Source organism: Thamnophis sirtalis, unplaced genomic scaffold, assembly GCF_051295495.1.
Source record: "Thamnophis sirtalis isolate CommonGarterSnake01/CBP01778 unplaced genomic scaffold, rThaSir2_p1.2 scaffold_5, whole genome shotgun sequence".
In the NCBI taxonomy this organism is placed as follows: domain Eukaryota; kingdom Metazoa; phylum Chordata; class Lepidosauria; order Squamata; family Natricidae; genus Thamnophis; species Thamnophis sirtalis.
This window is the reverse complement of record NW_028261385.1, coordinates 79487616-79513097: the sequence shown is the minus strand read 5'-3', so window position 1 is coordinate 79513097 and position 25482 is coordinate 79487616. Positions and strand designations below refer to the sequence as shown.

The 25482-nt window shown below is 41.1% G+C and overlaps 1 protein-coding gene across 1 annotated transcript in view; it reads right to left on the bottom strand.

Moving 5' to 3' along the window:
• Positions 1 to 25482, bottom strand: part of CNTLN (centlein) — a 214447-nt gene that overhangs the window by 126056 nt on the left and 62909 nt on the right. The window contains exons 4-7 of the mRNA XM_087717005.1: positions 21575 to 21706; positions 20776 to 20955; positions 7031 to 7164; positions 98 to 260 (exon numbers count right to left, since the gene is read on the bottom strand). Coding sequence (XP_087573131.1) covers positions 98 to 260; positions 7031 to 7164; positions 20776 to 20955; positions 21575 to 21706 — 609 coding nt within the window. The remainder of the gene's footprint in view (positions 1 to 97; positions 261 to 7030; positions 7165 to 20775; positions 20956 to 21574; positions 21707 to 25482) is intronic.

The following is a 25482-nucleotide window of genomic DNA, read 5'->3' as shown; positions in this document are numbered from 1 at the left end:
TGAAAGTGGATTTGCACCTATGGTAAAAAATTTAGATTCTCAGATCAAATAGAGGTAGAAGAAAATATATATTTTAATAAAGAGGGAATAGGCATACTTTTTGGTATGATATCGTTTCAGCTGTGTGAGCATCCTCCTGAGTTCTCAGTACTTTTTGTGTATCTGTATTGAGAGCCTGAAGCTGCTGGATCAGCTCTGCCTGCTGTGCTGCATGTTCCGTGTTTTGTTTGTAGAGATTCTGCAGCTCCTGCAATTCTTTCCTGTGCAAAGCAAGCAAGAAACAATGAAGTTGAACAAAAGAAAGAGCATGGTGAACTCAAATAATAGTCTTGTTAATTGTTTTATTTTTATGGCAATCTATTATTCTCTCAATTGTCTAAAAATACTCTTAATCATAATTGCATCAATTAGTTTATAAACATACTAAAATGCTACTTTTTCATGTGCCCTGTAAGTTGCGTTAAAATAAATGTACACATTTCATTTTAAATAAGTGCAGGTTATATATCTTAGATTTCTTAATTAAATGTTAAAGTTGCTCAATGGTGAGATGGATGGCATATAAATTTAATAAATAAATAAAATGATATTAAAATGATATTAAAATGATATTAAAACGTGAAATGGATTTGTTTGGAACAATGATGATCTCTCCTATTCTTTTTTATGTTTTTCAAACAGATCCTGGTGAGTTGTCCTGATGTTTGCCTGTCAACTGGAAAAAATGTTTAACTCTTAGAGCAAAAAACAAGATTTCAATTTATAAGAAAAATGACATATGCAATATAAGCATTTGTGCTAGGAAAGGAAAAGGCACTTATATTCCGAGATATTTTATTACCGATATATTATTGCTAATTAGTGGAAGTAACTTGAATATACTAGATTCAAAAATAATTTGTAGAACTCTATGATGGTTCTTTGGGAAAATGGTTTAGGCCACAAAAATGGAAGTATATTATACAAAAATTAGTTATTTCAAACAAAATTAAGAATGTCTATGACCTTTTCAATATTTTATCACTCTATATACATTTGAAATTGTATTTTCTATCTAAGTTATTCCATGGATATATTGTTTCCTATATATCTTACACATTTCTTTCGGTAGTAGTTATTATATAGGTATTCTTATATAGTACAATAGGCTTATTATGCCATAGGAACATAGTTCCGATTTTGCTTTCTCCCTCTCTCTTCCTTCAACATGCTAGCATAAATTACCCACATATATATTAGTTATCATGGCTTAGCTAGCCCTGTCTTCATCAGTTTTCCTAGCTGTGAAATGAGAAGAAACTAAGGGTCTTTTTTCCTTCTCAGCCGGATTCTAGCCTTACTAGAATCAGAATCTCCAGATTTGACTGCCAGTTGCTGGTTGGCGTTTTCTTGGCCTTACAGTCAGGTATCAATTGCCTCTGGTCTGAACTGCTACAAGAGCTCTGGTATCTCTTGGATTCTGACTGTGAGGGGAAATGTTTACTAATGTTGGCTTGATGTCAGTATGATATAAAAGTTCACATGGCTGGTAGATTCTGCTTTTCTTCTCATTGTTTGCAGCTTTTAGCAGTTCTGAAAAAAATGTCTTGTTTCTTCCATGCCTCTAGTCATCTGAAGCAAACTGGCTCTGCTCCTCCAGACGCACCAAACTAACTTTGGTCTTAAATCTTTTGCTTTGCTCAGTTCTTGCCTGTAACACTCCTTTCTTCTCTCTAATGCAATCCATTGTCATGATTACTCCCAACACACCCACATTCAAGTCCAAAAGCATCTGCTTTTGTAGCTGGCATGCAGCTGCTTCAAAAGGAGGAAAGAAAAAAGGGTGGAAATGAGTGAAACTCAGTACCCAATAAGATCTGAGACTAACATCTACAATAGCCTTTAGAAATCTTTTACAAACATATCTCTCAGTTGGTCTATAATGTTTAGTTGTTAGATTTAAACTTTTTCCAAAATGATACTTTAATGCTATGCAAGGCAGCTTCTGTAATTTTATAGTTGTTTAAGAGTTCTGATATTTCATTTTTTTAAATTTATATTTTAAATTTGTTTCTAGACTTCCCATCTCCCTTAGGGAGTTTAAATTTTGTATACTATTGAGTGATTTCAATAATGGATCATCTAAAAATTAAATCAATAGATTTGTTTCTGGTCACATGACCAGAAGGGAAACTGGTGGGATTTAAAATGGAAATCTTTTTGGAAGATTGCTATCATGTCATCCTAATTGTTCTTTTCATTAAACTAGACATACCCAGTTCCTGCAACCGTTCTTTTTTTTTTTTTTTTTCAGTTACAGTGCCACTTTATAAAGCTTACCGAGAATACTTCAATGCTGCCTTTCTTTCTTTTTTAAAAAAAATAAGTGTTTTTTAATTTTAGTTTAAAACAGGTATACATCTTTCTTTACATCTGTAAAAAATATATCAATCAATTACAGATAAGTTTTGGTACATCTCCTCCATAGTCAACCGACATAACTCATATTAACTAAGGCATTATTATATATCCATTTTCATTTAACTGTAATTATTATTTAGCAATATTGATAAAAGTAATAATCTTGACCAATCCCTGCCCACACCGGTGGGAGAGGAAAAAATCAAAAAGAGAAGAAAAAAAAGGAAAAAAAGGACAGATAAAAATAAAAATAAAAAATAAAAAATAAAAATAATACAAAAAAGACAAAAACGACAAGAGACAAGGCAGGAAAACGAAACAAAACACAGGTGTCTATCATGAAAAAAAAAGAAGAAGTATATCAACTGGTTACAACATGCTTTGGTGCTTCTCTTCCATTAACTCATATTAATTCAAATATCTTAACTCGAATATTTACCATATCAACATCATTATACCTCCAGTTTTAATTACCTATGGTTGTTTAAACATCCTTCATCCTTAGCTATGCATTACATAATTAATCCATAATACATGCTGACAATTCATTTACTTATTTATAAAATCCTCTATTATCATCAAATCCTCATATCCTATTTTAGCTGGACATCAATAATATTTAGTTATATCATATATCATAACATTTTCCCAGTATTGATTAACATTTGATTGTGTGTATTTTATTTAGTTTTTAATAGTGATAATTATTGTATTTAATACTCTTTGTGTATAATCTTCCAATTGTTAGTTATCATATCAACTCCACATTATATACATTACTATCAGTATCAATTATTATTCAACTATATCTGTTACAAGAAAAGGCAATTAGGTTTAATTAGTTTTCAATTGTGTTCTTCAAACTATCAGCCAGTTCCAAATTGTATATATTACTATCCATATCAGTCATTTTTCAGCTATATCTATTACACATTAAGGTAATCAGATTTAGCTAGATTTTAAATTACGTTGTTCCATCTATCAGCCAGTGTCTCTCCAATAGCACGATCCTCTCCAGCCAATTGCCACACGTTGGATAAATTTACCAAATGTTTTCATAATCAAATCCAGACAAAGATATTTTGGCACCTTTGGACTCTGAATATCAGTGATGAAATAATAATAATGTTGTCCTAGGCTTGTAATATTTTCCAAATTAACTTTAATTCTCAAAGGTGGATTTTCCATTCCTCCTGCACACTGTCTTTTTAAATTGGAAGAAGGCGGGGCTTAGCAGTGAGAAGATGGAGTTTCAGGCTACTCCTGAAATTCCTCTATACCGAAGGATTTTTGGACGAGTTCTTTGAACTCTAGCTGTCCCGGAGACGACAGTGAAGGTGGGGAGAGACCCTAGACCTCAGAGATACCCGCAAATCTCTGGGGGGGGGTATTAACTCCTCGTGCCAATTCCTTTCTGGATTAGCTGCGTGCTAACTGAAACTGCAGGCTGCCCCTAAGAATGCTAGAAGTGATGTCATCTGGTAAGCTGATTTTATTATCCAAGAGAGACTGTCCGCGTTAAAAACTTAAGATAATTGAAACCAAAGAACAGGGAAACTTAGCGGCGAATTGGCGTTTTCTAATGGATTTATGGCTGGTGGTTACTTTACTTCTTAAATGCTTCAAGAAACTCCTCGACACCCTCCCCCCTCTGAATCTCCTTAAATGGATCGTAAAATTTATTTTCTACTAATTAGCCCGTCATGACTCGACACTTTTATTACTTTACTACTCGGCTTTGTTTACAATCACAGCCTGTGAGAGACTAAGAAGTCTGTGGGGAAAAAAAAAAGTTTGCAATATTTAACTGCGACACACAACATGGCGTCCCAAAATACCTCTAAGATTTCATTTCAAAGACTTTTTTCAGCATGTAGAGGACTTTATAATTCTTATCAAAGATTGGAAAGAAAATTGGATCATCTGATTTCAAAATATGAAGCAAAAACTGAGATTGTTGAATGTTTAAATGCTCCTGAAATACAAACGGAAAATGTGAGAAATGGTGTCTGGTCTATCTCAGAGGAAGAAAGGAGGGGGGAAGCTGCAACCGTTCTTCATGTTTTAGCTTCCAGGCCCTAATCATCTCTGTTGCTCTTCTATGCACTCTTTCTAGAATTTCAACATGTTTTTACAGTGTGGTGACCAAAACTGGATGCAGTATTCTAGGTCTTACTAAGGCTTTATAGAGCAGTACTAGTAAATCATGTGATCTTGATTCAATCCCTTTGTTAATGCAATTTAGGATTGCACTTTGGCTCTTGCTGCACACTGCTAGCTCATATTTAATTGATTGTCCACTAGGACTCCAAGATTCCTCTTACAGTTATTGCTGTTAAGCCAGGTTTCACCTAATCTGTACATGTACACTTGGTTTTTCTTGCCTAAGTGTAAGACTTTATTTTTCTCTACATTGAATTTCATTTCATTAGATAGGGCCCAATGTTCAAGTCTATTGAGATCCATCTGGATCTTAAGGCTATCATCGAGGATGCTGGCTCTTCCTGCCACCTTAGTGTCATCTGCAAATTTGATGAGTTCCCCTTCTGTTCCCTCACCTAAGTCATTTATGAAGCTATTGAAGAGTACTGGGCCCAATACTGAACCTTGTGGTACTCCACTGCCCTCCATGTAGATGTAGACCCATTAAGGATTACTCATTGAGTACGGTTTGTCAGACAGTTACAAATCCGTCTGGTGGTGATGCTATCTATTCCACTTGTTTATAGTTTACCAAGAAGTAGGTTGTGGCCTACTTTGTCGAATGCCTTACTAAAGTCTAAGTATATTATGTCCACAGTATTTTGCTGTTCAAAATGTAAGTGTTTTAGTGGGGCTCCTCAAAGGTAAAAACAAAGATACTCACAATATAAAGATTTATTTTCATTTCTTACTGGAATATTGAGCAATGTGAACCATATAATGGCTTTACTGGTGCATCTTAATACCACAAAATGGGTAATTCTGTTTCAATATAAACATTTCTTGAATGCTTCATGTAATGCTAAGCATTGTACTTTTTAAATGATCTCCCTTAGTGCCATATGCAGGTTTTGGGAGCTGTACTGCTATGAAGGTTGAAAAAGGTTAGTCTATATTGTAAAATTGAAGATACATGTAATGGCCATGCTTCACAGTGTTTTGCTTTGGTGGACAGAAAAAAGTACTACCTATAACAGAATTTCTCTCTCTTTAGGGATTTCTTTGATGTTATGCAATATGTGATACTTGAATAAATACAAACAAACGTCTTCATTGGCCACAAATTCACAAATAAAAAATAAGTTGTAACCATAAAAATAGATATGCTTCTTTGTTTGTTAACATATAGCATAATATACAACATACTGTTTTGTCTACTGTGGAATTTTATTTTATTTATTTATAATCAGATTTCTGTAGCTATCCATCTCACTAAAGACTATTTTACTACCGGTTCACTTCTGCATGTGCACAGAAGTGTCCAGGCGGGTGGGAGGATCCTCCCGCTGCCACCACTATTGGTTCGCCCGATCCGGGGTGAACTGGCGGAAACCCACCTCTAGGGTGGGGCATAACAAATGGGAAAAAACACATGAAAAAGATATAAAAATATAAAAAAAGTCATTAACAGCAAACATTATAAAAACAGGGAAACCAACCCTAGGTGAAGAGGAGATAAAAATAGCCACTCAGCAATGGAGCCATCTAAGTAGGTCTCTGGTTCTAGGGATCCCTGGTCCTAAACAGAACCAGTCCAAGTATGACAACTTCTTTTATCTTTGCACCTTTTGAGAGCACAATTTTGGTCAATAAGGAATGTGGTTGTTAAGCAAGTCATATGACTAGACCAAATTTTATAACCATTTATACTTTGGTCCTTAGCGAATCACCATGGCCATTAAACAAATCAGAGTCATTAAGCAAATCTGGCTTCCCCAAATGACTTTGCTTGTCAGAAGCTGGCTGGCAAATTGGAATCATGTGACGGCTAGATACTGCAACTGTCATAAATGCAAGCTGGTTGCTAAGTGCCTGAATTGCAATCACATGACTATGGTTGTTAATATTGAGGACAGGTTATAAATCCTTTTTGCTCTGAGGCCATGGTAGATTAAACAATTATTCAAGAATCATAAGTGCTACCTGTAAGCTTAAATTTTGTGCATTTTTTCTTTTTCTCTAAATGAAGCTACTCCCTTATGACTCAGAGGTGCTGCTCCTTTAAGCTGTTTAGTACTTTTTTTTCTTTTTTACCATGGGAAACTAGCCCTCTATAGCATAGCTGTTAGGCTGAGCATGCCTGTTCAGCAGCAGGAGTAAGAAGATGGTTTAAGTAAGCTGGGGCAACAGAGTTCAAAGTGGCGGGGGCCAAAAGAGTGTAGATATGTGGGGGAGAGGCGGATGGGGGAGTTGCAGTGTCCTGCAGTCGTAAATGCAGGAAATCTTCAAAGCACTTGAATTTTGATCACATGACTGAGGGATTTCTACAACGGCCATGATTTCAGACACTTGTCACAAATCTCTTTGTTGAAATGGTTGCTGAATGAATGTTTGTTAAGTCAAGGACTATTTGTAAAACATTTGGATAAAGTAGTGCAAATCTAAACAATGTAACATTATCCAATTTTATTTATCATATCAAACATACTTAGCTCTGGCCACATCCAAATCCTTTTGTGTTAATTCAGTCTGTTTAATCACCAGCTGAGATGCCAGGTCATCACATCTATTGTGCAGGACTTCCACTTGTCCCCTTGCTTCTCTTAAAGCCAATTCCAAATTCTGGAAGACAATTGCAATAGAATCAATACTGCAGAGTTACAATACAGGATAACAACACTGCATTTAAAGTGTAAGCAAAAACAAGAGGGATTGTTGATTAATCTAAAGTTTAAAAAGAAAGTTTTTCTTTTTAAAGGAAAAAAAGTTTTAATTAAAACTAAGCTTTATTAAATACATTAGAAAACAGTAAAGTAAAATAATGCAAATATAGTTATAGAATATATAAACACCTTAATTACTTTATAAATCCTTGTATAAGTGAACTAGTGCAGTAGTTTCTGCAACTTTGTACTGCAGATAGGAAAAATTTTAAAAATATGTTTATTGATTGTAAAATTTAAATCTGTCTTATAAAATAACTTCAATACAGCTAATAGGATCTTAAAATGCATCAAGCCTAATATAACTAATTAAAAAACAATTCAAATTAGTTAATATAAATCAATAGTAAATTGAATAATATTCTGCATTATGAAGACCAAAAAAACATACATGCTTTTAGAATCTAAAAGGTTATTGCTGCTCAGTTGCACAAATAAGAACGGTAAACATTTGGAGGAGGAGGAATTGCAAATGTTTAAGTGAAATACTGCTCTTATCTTTCTAAAATGAAACAAATGCTCTAAGGTGGGTTATACCTCCAACTCCCAAATCCAGGTGACAAACAAAACAAAGTTGGAAAAAAAATAGAAAAATCTTTTTCTCCACCACAGAACTGGGCTTCATTTTCCCTTTTTCAACAGCAGGGAAGACATCCTAAAGGGGGACATAATAGAACAATCCCATACATAGGATAGAACTCTGATATCCTGATTAACAGGATGGAATCACCTGCTGATTTGGGGTGGGGTAAAGAAGGAGAACAAAGACAGAGATAATTCTTAGCTCCTTTCATCTTGGGGTTGAAAGTGGGATCTGTATGCAGAGTAGACTATGGCAAAATAACACAAAACTCCTTCCTGCAAAACAAAACAAAAACAAAACAACCAACTGCCAATTCTAAAACCATTATGTGATATCAGACCTTAATGCAAATCTCAAGAAACAGCCAAGACCTCCTGCTTGATAGCATCAGGATTCAGATATTGTTGAGAGTGGACTGTCCCAACAACAATTATAACAACAAACGACAGAAACTGCAGGTTGAGCTTTGCAAATCCTTTTCTCTTGCAACATTTATATACTGTAGCAGGGAAAGATATAAAGGATCTTCCAATAGTTCCCCTCACTAACACAACCAGTGCAAAGACAAGATACTAAGCAGGGAGGGCTGAATTCCAGAACATCTGCAGGAAAACATGTACTGTACTACCAAAAGGCTGTAGTTAAGGTGAAAAAGTGAATGGGACTAAGCAAAGAGAAAGAATACAGTAGTTTTTGAGATACATAATTCTCTACAGAATTAAAACCCTCCATGTTTAACCCTCCATTAATCCAGGAGCACCAAGTTGGAACAAGAAAGCTTTATTTCTCAGGAATAGGTAAGTTATGGCTGAATTTATGGCAAAAGCCTGTCAACCTAGACTTCCCCCAATATACTTAAACAAGATATCAATAACTTTATTGCTAAGGTCTTCCAAATTCATCAAGAAATTCCTTCCTTTGGCCTTTTTATTTCAGTAAAGTCCAGTATTCGCTCATAGCCTTTGTGTATGGTACACACAATCTTCAGTTCCTATCCAGCTTCAATAGCATACTCTCCAGATCACTTTTGATTGTGAGCCGCCCTGAGTCCCCCCAGGGAAAAGGGCGGCATATAAATAAACAATCCAATCCAATCACTAATAGATGGGGGGGACACCTGTGTGTCATACATTTTAAACCTATTGAATTCTGGGTATTGGCATTACCCCAAGATCTGTTCTATCCCTCATGGGTGGCTATAAATATTAAAATCTAAGAATTCAGAATTGAAATATATAATCAGGAAGTCTGTTAATATAGAACTCTTTGTTTGTACCGGAGTAGGTGAATCAGGAAGGAAAGCAAATATGCAACAAGTACTGTGTTGGCAATCAAAAGAAAAATATGCCAAAAAGTATTAAGGTTTGAAAATACTGAATAAATCGGGGGTTAATTCTAATAGATTAAAAAAAAAACCACTTCTGTAATATCTAATTCACTTTTACACCAATAGGCCTCAGTCATGAGCCACTTATTTTGTAAAAAAAATAACTGAAAAATGAATAAACATAACTTTGCCCCAATCTTGGTGATGTCAACATTTTATTGTAAGTATGATCACCGATTGAAAAAACTTGTTACCTTTATTTTTAATCTTGAAATTTGCATTCTTCTATGACAAAACTTTTGTAGGATTAAATAGTGGGATGGATAAGATGGAAATGGGAAAAATGAGTCATTTGCCCTTCTTTCTTTTCTTGGTTACATGGATTTTCCAGTGGGAAAAATCAAAATTGTCCTATAGACCAAGGAAAGTGCTCCCACAGACTTGAAATCATAGATTCCTAGTCTATCAAGCATATGAACTGCAAACAGATGTGAACATTTAGTCAAACTGAAAGTAAACAAAGTAAACAAAAGCTAATATAATCTAACAGTTACAAAACAGCTGTTTTTTTTACATGGCTCTGGAAAAAGCCATTTTTATAGCAATAAAATACAGAAACACAATCTTTTCAACTTGTACTGTCTTTTTACATAAATTAAAGTTTCCAAATTACCACCACCCCCCGCAACAAAAAAAAAACCTAAATATATACTTGTACAAATACACAGGTTTTCATGAAAGAAACTTGCCCATTCAGGTTTTTAGTAAACAGCAAATCAATCAGCATTTGAAACAGAAACAATGTATACATACTGCACTACAAAATATTTATTCAGAAATGTATGCTTTCGAGAAAATTGTTTATGCGATTTTGTGGCTAACATTGCAAGTATGCTAGGCCATTTTTGATTAAAACAGGTCTTTTCAGAAACAGGAAATGTTTTTCACATGCCTATGCTGATTCCCTTATTCAAAACTAAGATTGCATTTCCCATAGAGTTTACTTACTGGGGAACCGTAAACCAATACTGAGCTGGCAAAGCAAGAAAGAACAGGTAGTCTTTGACTTACGATCACAACTAAGTCCAAAATTTCTCGTTAAGTGGGTCTTGCCCTGTTTTACGACCTTTCTTACCACAGTTAGGTTGAATCACTGCAATTGATAAATTAGTAACACAGTTGTTAAGTGAATCCGACTTCCCCATTGACTTTGCCTGTGAGAAGGTCACAAAAGCTTATCACATGACCTTGAGACACAGCAACATTTATAAATATGAACCAGTTGCCAAGCATCTGAATTCGATCACATGATCATGGGGATGCTGCAACGGTCGTAACTGTGACAAACAGTCATAAGCCACATTTTTCAGTACCGTTGTAACTTTGAAGGACTACCTGTATTCAAACAAAATGAAAATAAGACTGAGTCAATGGCTGTATTTTGTCACTTCTTTCTCTGTGACTCTTTCTTTCCTTTCAATTACCTAGGAATTACCTGCAGGAAGGGGACTGATTTTTCTTATTAAATATCTGAACTGCTTTTTTATTTAAAATATGTATACAGTCATCTTATCAAAAGCCACTCTGGGCACCTCACAGGAATCCTCACTTCATGCCCGGGATGGGCATGGCTGGGATAGGCATGTCCAGGATTAGCGTAGCCAACTCGAAGTCACTCATCAAGGTTCCATTTTTGGTCGCAACAGCCTCCTGCAACCCTCTGCCATCAAAACAGAGCTCCTGCTGACAGGGGGCTACAGGAGGCCAACGCAGACGAAAAGGAGCCTGGGAGGGCCATATGCGGCCCTCCCGAGCTCTGTTTTTGCTGGCAGAGACACTGCAGGCCGATCCTTTGCTGTTTCCAAAGCAACTCCATGGGCCAGATCTAAGCACCCTGTGGGCTGGATCTGGCTCCCAAGTCTTGAGTTTGACACCCCTGACTTACACTGACACACAAAAATCTGAAATGAACAAAATACTCATGAAAGCTCTAAGAACTGTAGCTCTGGGATTTTTATCCAAAACTATAGCATTGTTACCAATTGTCAATCCTCATGTTTGAGAGATATTCCCTATCATTATTCATACAGAGAGAAATGTAGAATCTTTATAATGAAGTTATTGAGAACCATGTTAATAGTTGAGGCAAAAATTCGGTTAGGCATTATTGTACAATAACTTAGCAATCAAGATATATATGAGAGGGGGGAGGAGACTACAGGACTATAGGAGACTATGCTGGTATATTGATGCAAAATAATATATACATGGAATCTGATTCTTTTTCTTTACTTTTGCTCTGGAATTTGTTTAAAACCACAGGCCGTACCTGGGTGAAGAACTTCTATTCTCTAACTCTGTTTTTAACCTGAATTTATATTCAAGTCAGAACTCATACTAAAAGACTACCTATTACTAAAAATGGCAAATAGCATGGTCCTTCCTCAAGCGCACAAAGCATTGAAAATGTGCTTTCAGGAACTGCTGAAAACTGCTAAACCAGGATAAATAGTTAAAACTTGTAGCTTCACCTGTAGCTCAAAGCTTTGCACAGTTTCACACAGTTTGCACTTTATCAAGCTCAAAAAAGGACAGGGCCACCTACCATTTAATAGACAGATAGTTTGTATCTAAGAGTCATCTTTAAGTTGGATGTTTTTAACCTGGGGCTTCCTGCACATGAAATCTATTTCATGTCTCAAAATTTCTTGGGGCTGGTGATTGGAGCTGCTGGCCGGAAAGGGGGAAGCAGAGAGAAAAAGAGGAGTAGGTTAATACAATACAATACAATACAATAGTAGAGTTGGAAGGGACCTTGGAGGTCTTCAAGTCCAACCCCCTGCCTAGGCAGGAAACCCTATACCGTTTCAGACAAATGGCTATCCACATCTTCTTAAAGACTTCCAGTGTTAGGGAATTCACAACTTCTGGAGGCAAGCTGTTCCACTGATTAATTGTTCTAACTGTATTACCGTATTTTCACCCATATAACCCGCGGGTTATATGCGTTTTTTGCATGCACAGCGCCCCCCCTGCGGGTTATATGCGTGGGCGGGGTATACGGAAAATATTTTACACGATCGGAGGCTTGCACAGGCTTCTTTCTCCGTTTCTTCCCCCACCCCGATCTCAGCTGTTTCCTTCTCCTCCGTTCCCAAGGTGGCGCAGTGGTTAAATGCAGCACTGCAGGCTACTGCTAGATCAGCAGGTCAGCGGTTCAAATCTCACCGGCTCAGGGTTGACTCAGCCTTCCATCCTTCCGAGGTGGGTAAAATGAGGACCCAGATTGTTGGGGGCAATATGCTGACTCTCTGTAAACCGCTTAGAGAGACCTGAAAGGCCTATGAAGCGGTATATAAGTCTACTGCTATTGCTATTGTTCCTTTCCTCTTCCCCAGCTTGCGCAGGCTTCTTTCTCCGTTTCTTCCCCCACCCCGATCTCAGCTGTTTCCTTCTCCTCCGTTCCTTTCCTCTTCCCCAGCTTGCGCAGGCTTCTTTCTCCGTTTCTTCCCCCACCCCGATCTCAGCTGTTTCCTTCTCCTCCGTTCCTTTCCTCTTCCCCAGCTTGCGCAGGCTTCTTTCTCCGTTTCTTCCCCCCCCATCTCAGCTGTTTCCCTTCTCTTTTACTCGTCGCGGGTTATATGCGTGGGCGGGGTATACGGGAAATATTTTACACGATCCGGAAAACCCGCGGGTTATTCGCGTGTGCGGGTTATTTGCGTGGGCGGGTTATATGGGTGAAAATACGGTAGTGGCCCCTTAACTCCACTTCATTTGAACTTTCTTGTGGCTGGTGATTGGAGCTGCTGGCTGGAAGGGGGAAGCCGAGAGAAAAAAAGGAGTAGGTAGTAGCCCCTTATGGCGCACGAATCATATGTCCATAAACCAAAATAGTAATAATACATTCTGGATTAGTGCGCTTGAAATTGTGATTTTATTTATTTCAAAATTACCGGTTTAGTTCAATGTAATAGCTGTCTTGCACCTGTCTTTCGCAGTACTCTTTTCAAATTTGGATACTGTCCCCTTTGTAAACAAATTACTAGTCTACATAGACAGATTACCTATCTAGAATCTCTAATCTGTGCTCTCCAAACAGAAATTAGGTGTCCAATTCGGCCATTCCACTCTATGGACAACTGTGGGATCTGGCAGGGTGAGAGCTGTGAACCATAAACACAAAGCTTTTGCTATGACCCAGCATAACAGATATAGCACCCTTGCTGATCCTAATGGAGACACTAAAGAGACAGGTCAAGGTAGTTGTGATAATGATGACTCAAATATGCAGGGGATCGTGGTCCAAAATGAAGAACTTACTTCGGAAAGGCGAAATGGGGAACCAGGTATCACACATCAGTCGCACAAGAAGAGCAAGGTATGCAAAAAGAGAAGTCACCTTCTGGTTGGTGATTCAATCATAAGGGATGTAAATTTAGGAAAGGATATGAAGGTTTTAAAAGAGGCCAGGTGTCTACCAGGTGCTACTGCCAGCAGAGACAAGAGGCGTATTCTTAAGATAGTCAAGAATGAAAGTAAGGACTGTGATGTTGATGCTATTATATGGTACCAGGAGTTGACCTTGGTAAGAAAGGTCGGATCAAGCCATAAGACGACCCTGTCGGGGTGGACGATGCATAAGTCCTGTCGAATTGACAGGGCCGCCAACTCCAACGTGCGGAGTTGATGGCTATAAGAAATGAAGTCTTTAGTGAAAGGTGCTTGAGAGAATCCATCTGTAGAGGTTCAAAAGGTGGACCCGTGAGGGCTTGAAGAACCACAGAAAGTTGCCATGTCGGGTAGCGGTGGACCGTGGGGGCCAGACGTTGGAGGCGCCCTTAAGAAAGCAACGCACCCTAGGAATCTTGCTGAGTGGAAGTGAAGGGTCGCCGGACCAAACAGTGGACAAGGCCGCCACCTGGCAATGGAGCGTGGCCGGAGCAAGACCCCTCCCAAGGCCCCCTTGCAGAAAGTCCAGCACCCTGGCCACTGGAGCAGTGACAGGGTCGAGTCCTGAGTCCTCACACCACTGAGCGAAAGTAGCCCAGGTGGAGTCGTAGATCCTAGTCGTCGATGGACGCCTAGCCACTTGGATGGTGTTGACGACGTCCTCTGACAGACCCTCAGCCCTTAGCAGGTCCCCCTCAAGTGCCAGACAGCCAGCTGAAGCCACTGGGGTTCCGGATGGACAATGGCCCCCTGGCTGAGGGAGACCTAATCCAGGGGAATCCGCCACAGCAGTGACACCGACAGGCTGACCAAGTCGGCGAACCACGACCTCCGGGGCCAATGGGGTGCCACGAGTAGCACTTCTGCCCTCTCTTCTATGATCTTGATTAGAAGGCGGGGAAGGAGCGGAAGAGGAGGAAACACGTAGAGAAGGCCCTGAGGCCAGCTTCAGCGAAGAGCATTCGTTCCCTCCGCTCCTGGACAGTGGAAGCAGGAAAAGAAGCGCGGCAGGTGTGCGTTGGCTTTCATCGCAAATAGGTTGACCTGAGGGAGTCTGAACCTGCGGGACAGTTGATGGAACAGAGCAGGATCCAGCCGCCATTCCGCAGAGTCTATGGTGGTCCTGCTCAGCCAGTCCGCCTGGGTATTGTCCACGCGGAGATGTGGTCGGAGCGAATCGACTCCAAGGGTCGCTCCGCCCAGAGTCCCAAGGCCTCCGCCTCCGCCATCAGTCTTTTGGACTTGGTGCCACGCTGGCGGTTGATGTGCGCCTTCGTGGCCACGTTGTCCATCATCAATAGGACATGACGGCGATGTATGTAACGATGGAAATGACGGAGGGGCAACCTTGCGGCTCGCAGCTCTAGAAGATTGATGCTGCAATGCGACTCCGCCGGGGACCACCTGCCCTGGACCACGAGATGGTCCATGTGTGCTCCCCAACCTGCGAGACTGACGTCGGTGGTAACAACCAGCCGGTCGGGCTCCTTGAACAGGTGTCCCTTGATCAGAGCTGGAGATGTCCACCACCGGAGGGACCTCTTGACGGACGGAGGTACTGGAATCAGCCTTGACGAGTTGCTCCTGTTGGTCCTCTGATGAGGTAGGAGCAGCCACTGCAGGGCTCTGGAGTGGAGGTGTGCCCAGGGGACGATCGACAGACAGGAGATCATCTTCCCCAACAGCTGTGAGAGGAGGACAATCGGAACCTTCCTTGCTTGCAATACCGAGTGGGTCATGGATCTGAGGGCCTCTAACCTGTCTTGGGAGAAGAACACCCTGCAGGAAATGGTATCTATCACTGCCCCCAAGTGATTGATCTTGGTGGTGGGGGTTAGTTGACTTTTTTCGAGATTCAGGGAGAACCCATGGTGCCTGAGGGTCCTCATGGTAATCTGGAGATTCCGCAAGGCCTGCCGCCTGGACGACAACTGGATGATGATGTCGTCCAGGTAGCGTTGGAGCCTTATGGGCCGCCACCAGTGCCAGGACCTTGGTGAAGGTCCTGGGGGCCGAGGACAGGCCGAATGGAAGGGCCGTGTACTGGAAGTGGCGGCCCGCATAGAAGAAGCGCAGGAACTTCTTGTGACGGGGGTGAATGGGGATGTGAAAGTAAGCCTCCCGCAGATCGATGGACGTGAGGAGGTCTCCCTGGCGGATCCCCGCCAGGATGGACTGGAGGGACTGCATCTTGAACCTCCAGTAGGCGATGTGCCTGTTGAGGTTCTTGAGGTCCAAGATGGCCCTCCACCCCCCAAGTTCTTCGGGACCAGGAAGAGAATGGAGTAGAACCCGCTCCCTTCCTGGTTCGGGGGTACCTGCTTGATGGCGTTGATCTCCAGGAGGTAGGGAATATCCTGGTTCATTTGCTCCCTCTTGGTGGGACATGAGGGAGTGGGGCACCTGATAAAATTCATGGGAGGGGGAGACAGGAATTCTAAGTATAGACCCTCCTGGACTACCTGCAGGACTCAGGCATCGTGAGCCATCTGGGCCCAGTGGGAGGTGAACAGCTGAAGTCGGCCCCCAATGGGTGACGAAGTCGGGGAGTCACTTGGACTTCCGAAAGGGCCTGTTGGGGGCGCCTCCGCGATTGAACTTGCGGAAGCCAAACTGCTGTCTTCCTCTATCATGAAAGGAAGACCTGTCCTGAGCCCTCTCTCCCTGCTGCCCAGCTGATCTGTTAGAGGGGTAGAAGGAAGTAGACGTGGATGGCTCTGAGGGCCGAAAGGACTGCCTCCTCGCATAGGGCGTAGACTTGCGGTCCTGTTTCTTAGAGGTTGAGGGAAGGACCTTCCTTTTGTCCTTCGATTTGATAAGGAAGGGATCCAAAACCTCACCGAATAATTTAGACCCCTTAAAGGGGGCAGAAGCCAATTTCCATTTGTGTTTCTGGTCCGCTTGCCAATGTCGGAGCCAGAGCAGACAGTGGGAGGTGACATTCGCGGCTAGAGCCCTAGAGGCGAATTTGGTGGCATTGAGGGCCGGGTCAGCAGCGTATTGCGACGCTGCGATGAGTTTGGTCACGTCCTGATGGAGCCGGGCATCCTCTGCGGGAATCTTATTTAAGATGTCACGTGACCAGATTACAGCGGCCCTACTAAAGAAGGAGGCGGAGGACGAGGCCCTAATGGCCCAGGCTGCCACCAGGTGAGTCTTGTGACAGACTTTTTCAGCCTTCCTGTCCTCCGCCTTGAAACCTTCAGACAGGTCCGCAGTTAAGAGGCATTAGAAGTGAGGGCTGTAATGGGCGGATCTACGACTGGGAGGGCCAGGAGATCTTCCAGGACAGGGTCCATGGTGTACAGCTTCTTGTCCACTCCACTGGGAGAGGACAATGTGGCCGGCTGGATCCACTGACGTTGGATGAGGTCCAGGAACAAGCCCGGAACCAGAACCAATTCTTGTTGGGAAGTTGGAGCGTCAAACATGACTGCATTCGGGTTGACTGGAGCCGAATCAGTCTGGGGTTGAATGGGCTTGGGCTTAATGCCTACCATGGTGGTGGCCTTCACCTTGCGGAGGACCGACTTAAACAAGCTGGGCTTGAAGAGGCCAGAAAAAAAAGGAGCGTCCGGGGAGAGATCCTCATCCTCGGACAGGCCCTGCTCTATAGGATCTGTTGCCTCCAAGGCCGAAGCCTCGCTAACAACGGAGGACTCCAAGGACGGGTGGTGCACCCGCTTGGCCGGGGGAGGTCCACCCTGAGCCGGGGTAACAGAAGGAGCCGCTTGCTTATCACACGCCTGCATGGTGTCAGCTATGCCCTTTGCTATGGCGCGCTCCACTATCACCTGCATTCTGGGAGAGAGCTTGGGATCATGGTCCGAGTCAGGGTCTGCATCAGTTGGTCCCTCCCCCTGGGAAGGGATATCCTCCAGTGACCCTCCCTCGGGAATAGCTTCCGGGGCCGGTTCCTGCTCGGGGAACCAAGAATTGGCTGGGGAAGGGGGCTCAGAAAAGGACCGGTCCGGGGACAGGTTTTGAGAGTCAACTTCTTCTGCCATAAGAGCTGTCAAGTCCCTTCTCGGGAGTGGCAGGACAAAGGAATCCCCGGAGGGAGCCTCCTTAGCCGCCAGGCGACGGGCCTTCTCAAATTGTTTGTCAAGCGCCCGTTGTCGCCTTGTGGCATCCCTGGCCTCAGCAGCAGAAGGAGCCCTAAGAGGAGGGGTCTGGATGGGAGCCCTGTCTCCGCTAGCCCCACAGCCCAAGGAGGGGGAAGGAACCTGATCCAGGCCCTGGGAGGGTCCCGGTCTACTGGACAGAGGTCGATTTTTCCATGACAAGACTGCACAGGCAAGCAAGCGCAGGCCGAAGGAGGAAAAGCTGCAGTAGTTGTAGGCTGCTCTGCAATAAAGGACAAAAAAATAAAAATGTCATTAATTAGGACAAAGGCATTGAAAAACATGATACAATAAATGGAGAAGTCAGTTAGAAGCCTGATCTGCAGGTTTTCGGGCCTGTAGCCAGGGATTGGCAGGCCCAGCAGGGATAGGGGGAGGCCTAGGCCTTTAAAGCAGGCCCGGATTGAAGTACGCCTCCCCAAGGCTGGGGCGGTGGCCTTTGCCTAGACCAGGGCCCCAGCTCCGCTCGCAGAACAGTAAAAAAACGTTGGTAGGGAAGAGGCAGAGGCCAGTGAGCACCCCCCTCGGCTGGCCTTCTGCCTCCCAGCGGTCCCTGTTGTAGTGTGGCTGCGTGGCCTGCAGCTAGGCCTAAACAGCGCGATTCATGCCTAAAATGGCCACCGCGCCATGAGGGAATCTAAGGAGCCATGCGGCGATCACCCTAGCCATCGGGCGATTGCCCGCACCTCCGTGGCAGATCCTACGCTTGAGGGGCTTTGAAAATTGAAAAAAACTCGCAAGAACACAATAAACAGGGACCACTAGGGGAACGCTGGCTCCTGGAGCCTGTCTGCCGCCGCGCCATGCCGTTTTAAAGGTGCTGCAAGCCTCCGAGATCGGCCTGAGGAGATCAAAGAGGGAGGCCCTTCCCCCAGCCAAACGCTTACCTCCTGCCTCCTGGAGGTTTGTAGAAATGTTAGATGTTAGATCAGATGAAAGAAAAGGCAAGGATTGCCTAAGGGGAAAGATTCTCAGTAGGAAAAATCAGGAAGAATAAAAGAGAGTCCAAGCAAAGAATTAATTCAGCTGGAGCTCCCAAAAGGGCCAAACTGAGGAAAATTTCTGGGGATTAGGCACGCCTGGAGGCGTGGCCGAGGAAAAGTCTTTCCTCAGTTCCAGGGCAACCATACTGAAATAACCCATTGCTTGGACTCTCCAAGCGGTGTGCAGGAGAAGAATGTGGGTTAGACAGCATCACCACCAGGTGGATTTGTAACTGGTTGACCAAACACACTCAACATGTAGTCCTCAATAGAACTGCATCTTCATGGAGGGAAGTATGCAGTGGAGTACCCCAAGGCTCTGTTTTGGGCCCAGTACTCTTCAACATCTTCATCAATGATTTGGATGAGGAAATAAATGGGGAACTCATCAAATTTGCAGATGACACCAAGCTGGCAGGAATAGCCAACACTCCATAAGATAGGCTAAAGATACAGAAGGATCTTGACAAACTTGAACCTTGGGCACTATCTAATAAAATGAAATTCAATGGTGAAAAGAGTAAAGTTCTACATTTAGGCAACAAAAACGAAATGCACAGGTACAGTATAGGTGGTACCTTGCTCAACAGTAGTAACTGTGAGAGTCCTAGTGGACAGCAATTTAAATATGAGCCAGCAGTGTGCAGCAGCTGCCAAAAAAGCCAAAACTGTTCTAGGCTGCATAAACAGAGGGATAGAATCAAGATCACGTGAAGTGTTAATAGCACTTTATAATGCCTTGGTAAGGCCACAATTGGAATATTTTGGTCACCACAATGTAGAAAAGATATGGAGACTCTAGAAAGAGTGCAGAGAAGAGCAACAAAGATGATTAGGGGACTGGAGACTAAAACATATGAAGAACGGTTGCAGGAACTGGGTATGTCTAGTTTAAGAGAAAGAAGGACTAGGGGAGACATAATAGCAGTGTTCCAATATCTCAGGGGTTGCCACAAAGAAGAGGGAGTCAAACTATTTTCAAAGGCACCTGAGGGTAGAACAAGAAGCAATGGGTGGAAACTAATCAAGGAGAGAAGCAACTTAGAAATTTCCTGACAGTTAGAACAATTAATCAGTGGAACAGCTTGCCTCCAGAAGTTGTGAATGCCCCAACATTGGAAATCTTTAAGATGATGTTGGATAGCCATTTGTCTGAAACAGTATAGGGTTTCCTGCCTAGGCAGGGGGTTGGACTAGAAGACCTCCAAGGTCCCTTACAACTCTGCTATTGTATTATATTGTATTGTATTATGGTGGCAAAATCTGCTGCCAGGTTTCAGCAATTTTTGAAGGTACCTCAGCTGCCACAGAAATTGCCTGAGGCCTCAGGCAGCACTGATGTTGCCGACTGTTACAAACATACATACCACCATACATCAAGATATTTTCTACTTCCCAATGAAATAGAAGAGGCAGCATGTGGAAAATAAATTATAACACACCAATTAATTACAAGCCAAGTCAGTCTCCTGGAACCCATGAAGTCTATAATAAAATTTAGAGATAATTATAGCATGCTTTGTTCATAAGCAGAATATTATTCAATTCAATTAACACTGTGCACCTAAGAAAAAGCTTCAGTGAAATCCTTCCAAGTACAAAATACACAACACATGCTTGCTACTACTAGAAAAAGTACATTTGACAAGATGGACCTTTGGGTCTGCTTGAGAAATAGTCTTTGTATATTCTTATACAGAAGATTGTGCTGCCAATCACATTGAGTGGGGAAATCCTGGAGTGACAGGAAGATTTCCAACCTTCTTTTTATTTTAAAAAAATTGCATCCTTATATTTGAATGAAATATCCTTTATTATTTAATGATTACATTTTAGGATGGCTATTTGAAGTCAGTTTCTTGCTTTGAAACATCAATTTTTAAAAAGCTTGGGGTTTTAAGTGAAGGAATGTAAATGAATGTCATTCCCCACTGGTTGTTTTGAATATATAACTTGTTATTTAAAGAAAATAACATGTAGCATAAAGCCTGTGAGTGAGTAGCAGATTCTGAAACCATATCCAGGAACCTATTCTTTTTCATACCTTTATTTTTGCATCAATGCCAGACTTTTCTATTCTCCATTGTGAGTTCTGCTTCTTCAGTTTCTCCAGGTCATTTAGCAGGTCAGCATAGTGTGTACTTAAACCCTCATTTTCCTTCTCCAGATTTTTTATAACCAGTCTGCTTTGCTCATCCTTTTTCTGTGCACACTCCTTGGTGTCCTGTACAACATTACCACGAGGGCCGATAAACAAAAAAGAGAGAAAATATTTTTTAAAAACCTGAGAACTAATCAGCAAATATAAACTGTGCAGATTTTACCCTCACAGCAGCTTCTTCTATATTTGATGGCCAAGGTCACCTGTGTACTTTTATTGGCCTCTTTCATGCAGGTGGAAGGGTCATATTTTTTAACTGGATGACAGCTTTGATGAGTACACATTTGCAAAGAGCCCATTAATTGATCAAACTGCCTTTGATGCTGTCCCCAGCTATTTTTGAGACCCACACAGACATATCCTCCCAGACCTCGGCTTTATCAATTAATAATGCCAGTCCCATCAGAATCTAATTACACGAAGCCACATCTTCACACTCCTCCTTTCTTTGCTCCATTTCCATCATTAACTATTTATTGGAAAGTTATAAAGTGTGGATTCTTCACTTTAAGGGATCTTTTCCCCAGTTTGGCATGTGTGAGGAAACTGAAAGGTACAATCTAAGGCCTAAGGCTATATTTCCTCTGAGCTTGTCACTTTCCATGCCACAGAGACAGGCCAGCAACTTAAACAGCAACTTCAAAGTTATGGCTATCTTCCTACTATGTGCAAGTCAATATACCTTAAGTTCTTGCATTACATCTTGAGAGTTCTGTAAAATGCAAAGCTCATTTTTTAAGGCAACATTTTCTTCATCCACAGCAATTTTCCTCTGCACCAGGTTGTTTATCTCCTCTTGTTGCCCACTTGTTCTCTAAGAAAGACAATTTAACAATACTTAAATAAAACAGGTAAAGAACATAATGCTCCAAAATAAAACTTCAGGCTATTTATTTAATAAATTCATCATTTTCAATGGTTAGATCATCCAGCTACGGACAATTCTGGGCAGCAAACAATAACAAAAATATGAAAAATAACGAGCCAAAGAAAGAACAATGGATCATCTGGAGGGGAAAGCCTACAACCAGGGGACTGGACTCCACTCACCCTACTACAAGGCCTGGGGAAGAACCAGGTCTTTAGAGTTTATTTGAAGGAGAGCATGGTAGGGATTATTTGATTGAGAAGGTTTTCTTCTGGGGTTCGCATCCAAAGAAGGGACCCGGAGCATGCAAACTATGTTGTAACATACAAAATGATGGGCAGTCCTTCAGATAAACTTGAATCATGAAAAACAGATGTTTCATCTTACACCTGTACCTGCTTGCAGTTTTAGATTCAGCATATAAATCTGTTTTTGTGCTGAATAAATATCAATTTTAATATTATTTGTTTACTGTATTCTCACTGGGCATATTAAAAGTATAAGATAATTGAAAGTGCTGGCAATATTAGAGATGTCAAATTTGCACAAATAAGAAACCCTGTAGTTTTACTTTACTATTAATTAATTATTATTATGAGATGCTTCAGAGCCAGATATTATAAGATAACTAGCCAGACCCATATTCAAGTGATATTGTTGGGGGCAATATGCTGACTCTCTGTAAACCGCTTAGAGAGGCCTGAAAGGCCTATGAAGCGGTATATAAGTCTACTGCTATTGCTATTGCTATTTCTAAGTGATATTCAGACCCTTTAGCAGTCTTTCCAAATCAGTGGAAGCCAATGGATGCCTTGTATGAGTCCACTTGTGAATCCAAAATCTCATTTTAAAAAAGGATGAAACATGGTGATCATTAACAAATGGAGAATCTGAGAGGTTAAACTAAATACTACAGAAATATTTAAAATACTATATACTGTCAGTTTCATCTAACTGGCTAGAAATCAGGAAACTAAGGTTTTAGTTTTGTCTTAGACATAGAACAATGTCTTAGAACAATTGTCTTAGAACAATATCTGGACGGCTCTGGGCCAGTCACTCTGAGTCTGGTACTTGGTTTGGGTGACAAGCTTATTAGTCAATTCCTATTGCAACCAATGGATCAATACTACATTGATTTCCCCACCCTCCCTCAAAAAGAGGACTCTGCTCTTGCAGGAAAATGCTAGGAAGAAAGTAAATTTAAGGTGCTATATCTCTTATCAAGATAATTGATAATATTCTAATTCAGTACATTCCTCCATTGGCATGTTTTTACTTGGTCATGGGTCAGGACTTAGACAGAGACTAAAAAGAAGCTCCAGAATCCATAGAATGTCAACCTCAGGAGACACAAAGCCAAGAATCACTTCAGGTTGATAGAAAAACAAGCACTGCCTAACTGTAGCAGTCAAATGAGGATGACATAAAGCTGTCTAGCCCATACGCCAGTGAGAGAGAAGATCAGAGCTGTTCTTTAAAGTTCTTGCCAAACAAGGGAGCATATCTCTTGATTAGTCACAGTTGACTACAGCCTAATTTAAGAGGCAGCCATGACCCTTGTTACTTTGCTGAGAGGAAAACCAACAATAGTGACAAATATATGTAGGTTCAGATATTCAAGCTTGTGAGTTGGTTTCCAAACATTTCATTATCAAGCTGGGAAACATCTTCGGTGGAATTTAGGAGGTGTCAGTGTTCTTTTAGAAGGATTTCATTTGGTCAGTAGGTCTTGTGATGATGAAAGTCAAGTGAGGTTCACATCAGGTCAGGGTCTTGTGGTGGGTCTTGTGATGGGTCAAGTGTGGATTACAAGTGAGAGTCTTGTGATGGGGATGTTATGTCAGACGAGGGACATTGGGAGATGAAGTGCTGGTTCCTAGAAATCTACGAAGAGCAATAATTCACAAACCCATAGTCACATTCCACCAGGAAGTATCCAGAACCAACTATAAGATACAGAAGGATGAAAGAAACAATGTAATTTACAAAATCAACTAAAAATTGCAACCAATTCTGTGTGGGACAAACATCATGTCAATTAAAAACCAGGATCCATGAACACTGGCTGACAGGCAAATGTCACTAAATCCCTAATCTCTACCCACACTGACACAAAACAGCATGAATTTGATGGGAGCAGTACAAGAATCATCAGTCATGCTACCACCCACCACACTTGTGAGTTTATAGAAGCCTGGCACTCCCCAAGCAATTTCATTAACAGACGCATTGACTTACAATCAGCCTACGAACCCCTCACAATTCAAATCAACTGCACAGCCAATCCACGCAAACCCTCCCCAACCAGCACTTTACCTCCCAATTACCCTCACCTGATGTAACCTCATCACAAAACTTTCACTGGTGACCCAACTGACCCACCACAAGATCCACCATAAGAACCATCACAAGAACCTCACCTGATGTGACTTAACCATCATAAGACCTACTGACCACACAAAGCCCTTATAAACGGAAATACACTGACACGGACATCCTCTAAATTCTGCTAAGATGTTACTTAACCTGGTAACGAACTGCTTGGAAACCAACCCATAAGGTCAGAGAACAAACTTCCACCCTCAAAACCAACCTCAAAACCTCTGGTTCTTGCATGACATTTGTGTGGAGTCCACCAGTGGAATGATTTGACTTATGGACCCTGGACTGATTCTGGACTATTCTTATGCACATTCCTGTTAAAAAGGTAACCATTTAGGTAAGCTGTTTTCTAGGCATTATAACAATCATCATAGCATAGGATCTCATTTGGCTCTAAATATGAATATTGAGTTATACAAATTATTTCCATCAGAATAATTTAATGGAATTAGGCTTAACAGATAGCATGTTTGCATTCACTGGTTTGTAATAATAATATGCAACTTTTATTGGAGGAAAAACATAGAGGCAGTAATAATCTAAGAAGGAACCTAGATAAACTGAATTGGAATTTGTATAAACTTGTATCAATGGCTTTAATATTTTTTATGTTTAATAAACTCCTATAATCATACAGATTTTTGACAGTTTACAGTACCTAAGAGCAAAAAACATGAAGATGGTAATCAACCTTAAACCATATATAGTAAACATAAAAAGAAAAAGCCAGAGTAAAAAATAAAAACTAGAGAAAGTAAAGATGCATTGTTAAACAATATCACTGAAAAGACACTGCAACCAGTGCATGAGTCTTTCATACTTATTTTAAAATGCTGCGTTTCTTACAACTTTACATGATATTATTAATAATATCTAATAACCAGATCCTTTCATTTCAGGAAATAGTCCCAAGTTACTGTAGCATTTTATTGAAACTCCATGTTCCAGAAAATAATAAAATTACTAAACTTTATTTTCAAGATATGAAAACTGTATAAATGAATTAGATAAAAATTAAAAACAGAAATATTAATCTTAAGTAAAGCTGAAAGCTTGACTTAATACTGCTTTCAATTGTGCCCATTAACAAAAGCTTTAATATAGATTTGCACAGCAAGCCAAATATTTTCTAGTTTAGAAATAATGAGGCTGCTACTATTATTTTAACCCCTTTGGAGTATAATTGGCTGATAAGGTTTTGAAAGATTGCAAGGTCTAGGACAAAAAGATTAGTTTTAGTCTCTTCAGATCAAAACTGGAAGCTAATTAAATAGCATTGTTGCAAAAGGGAAGGTCTACCATATTTTTATCCATCCTTAATTTTTCTCTCCTGAGAA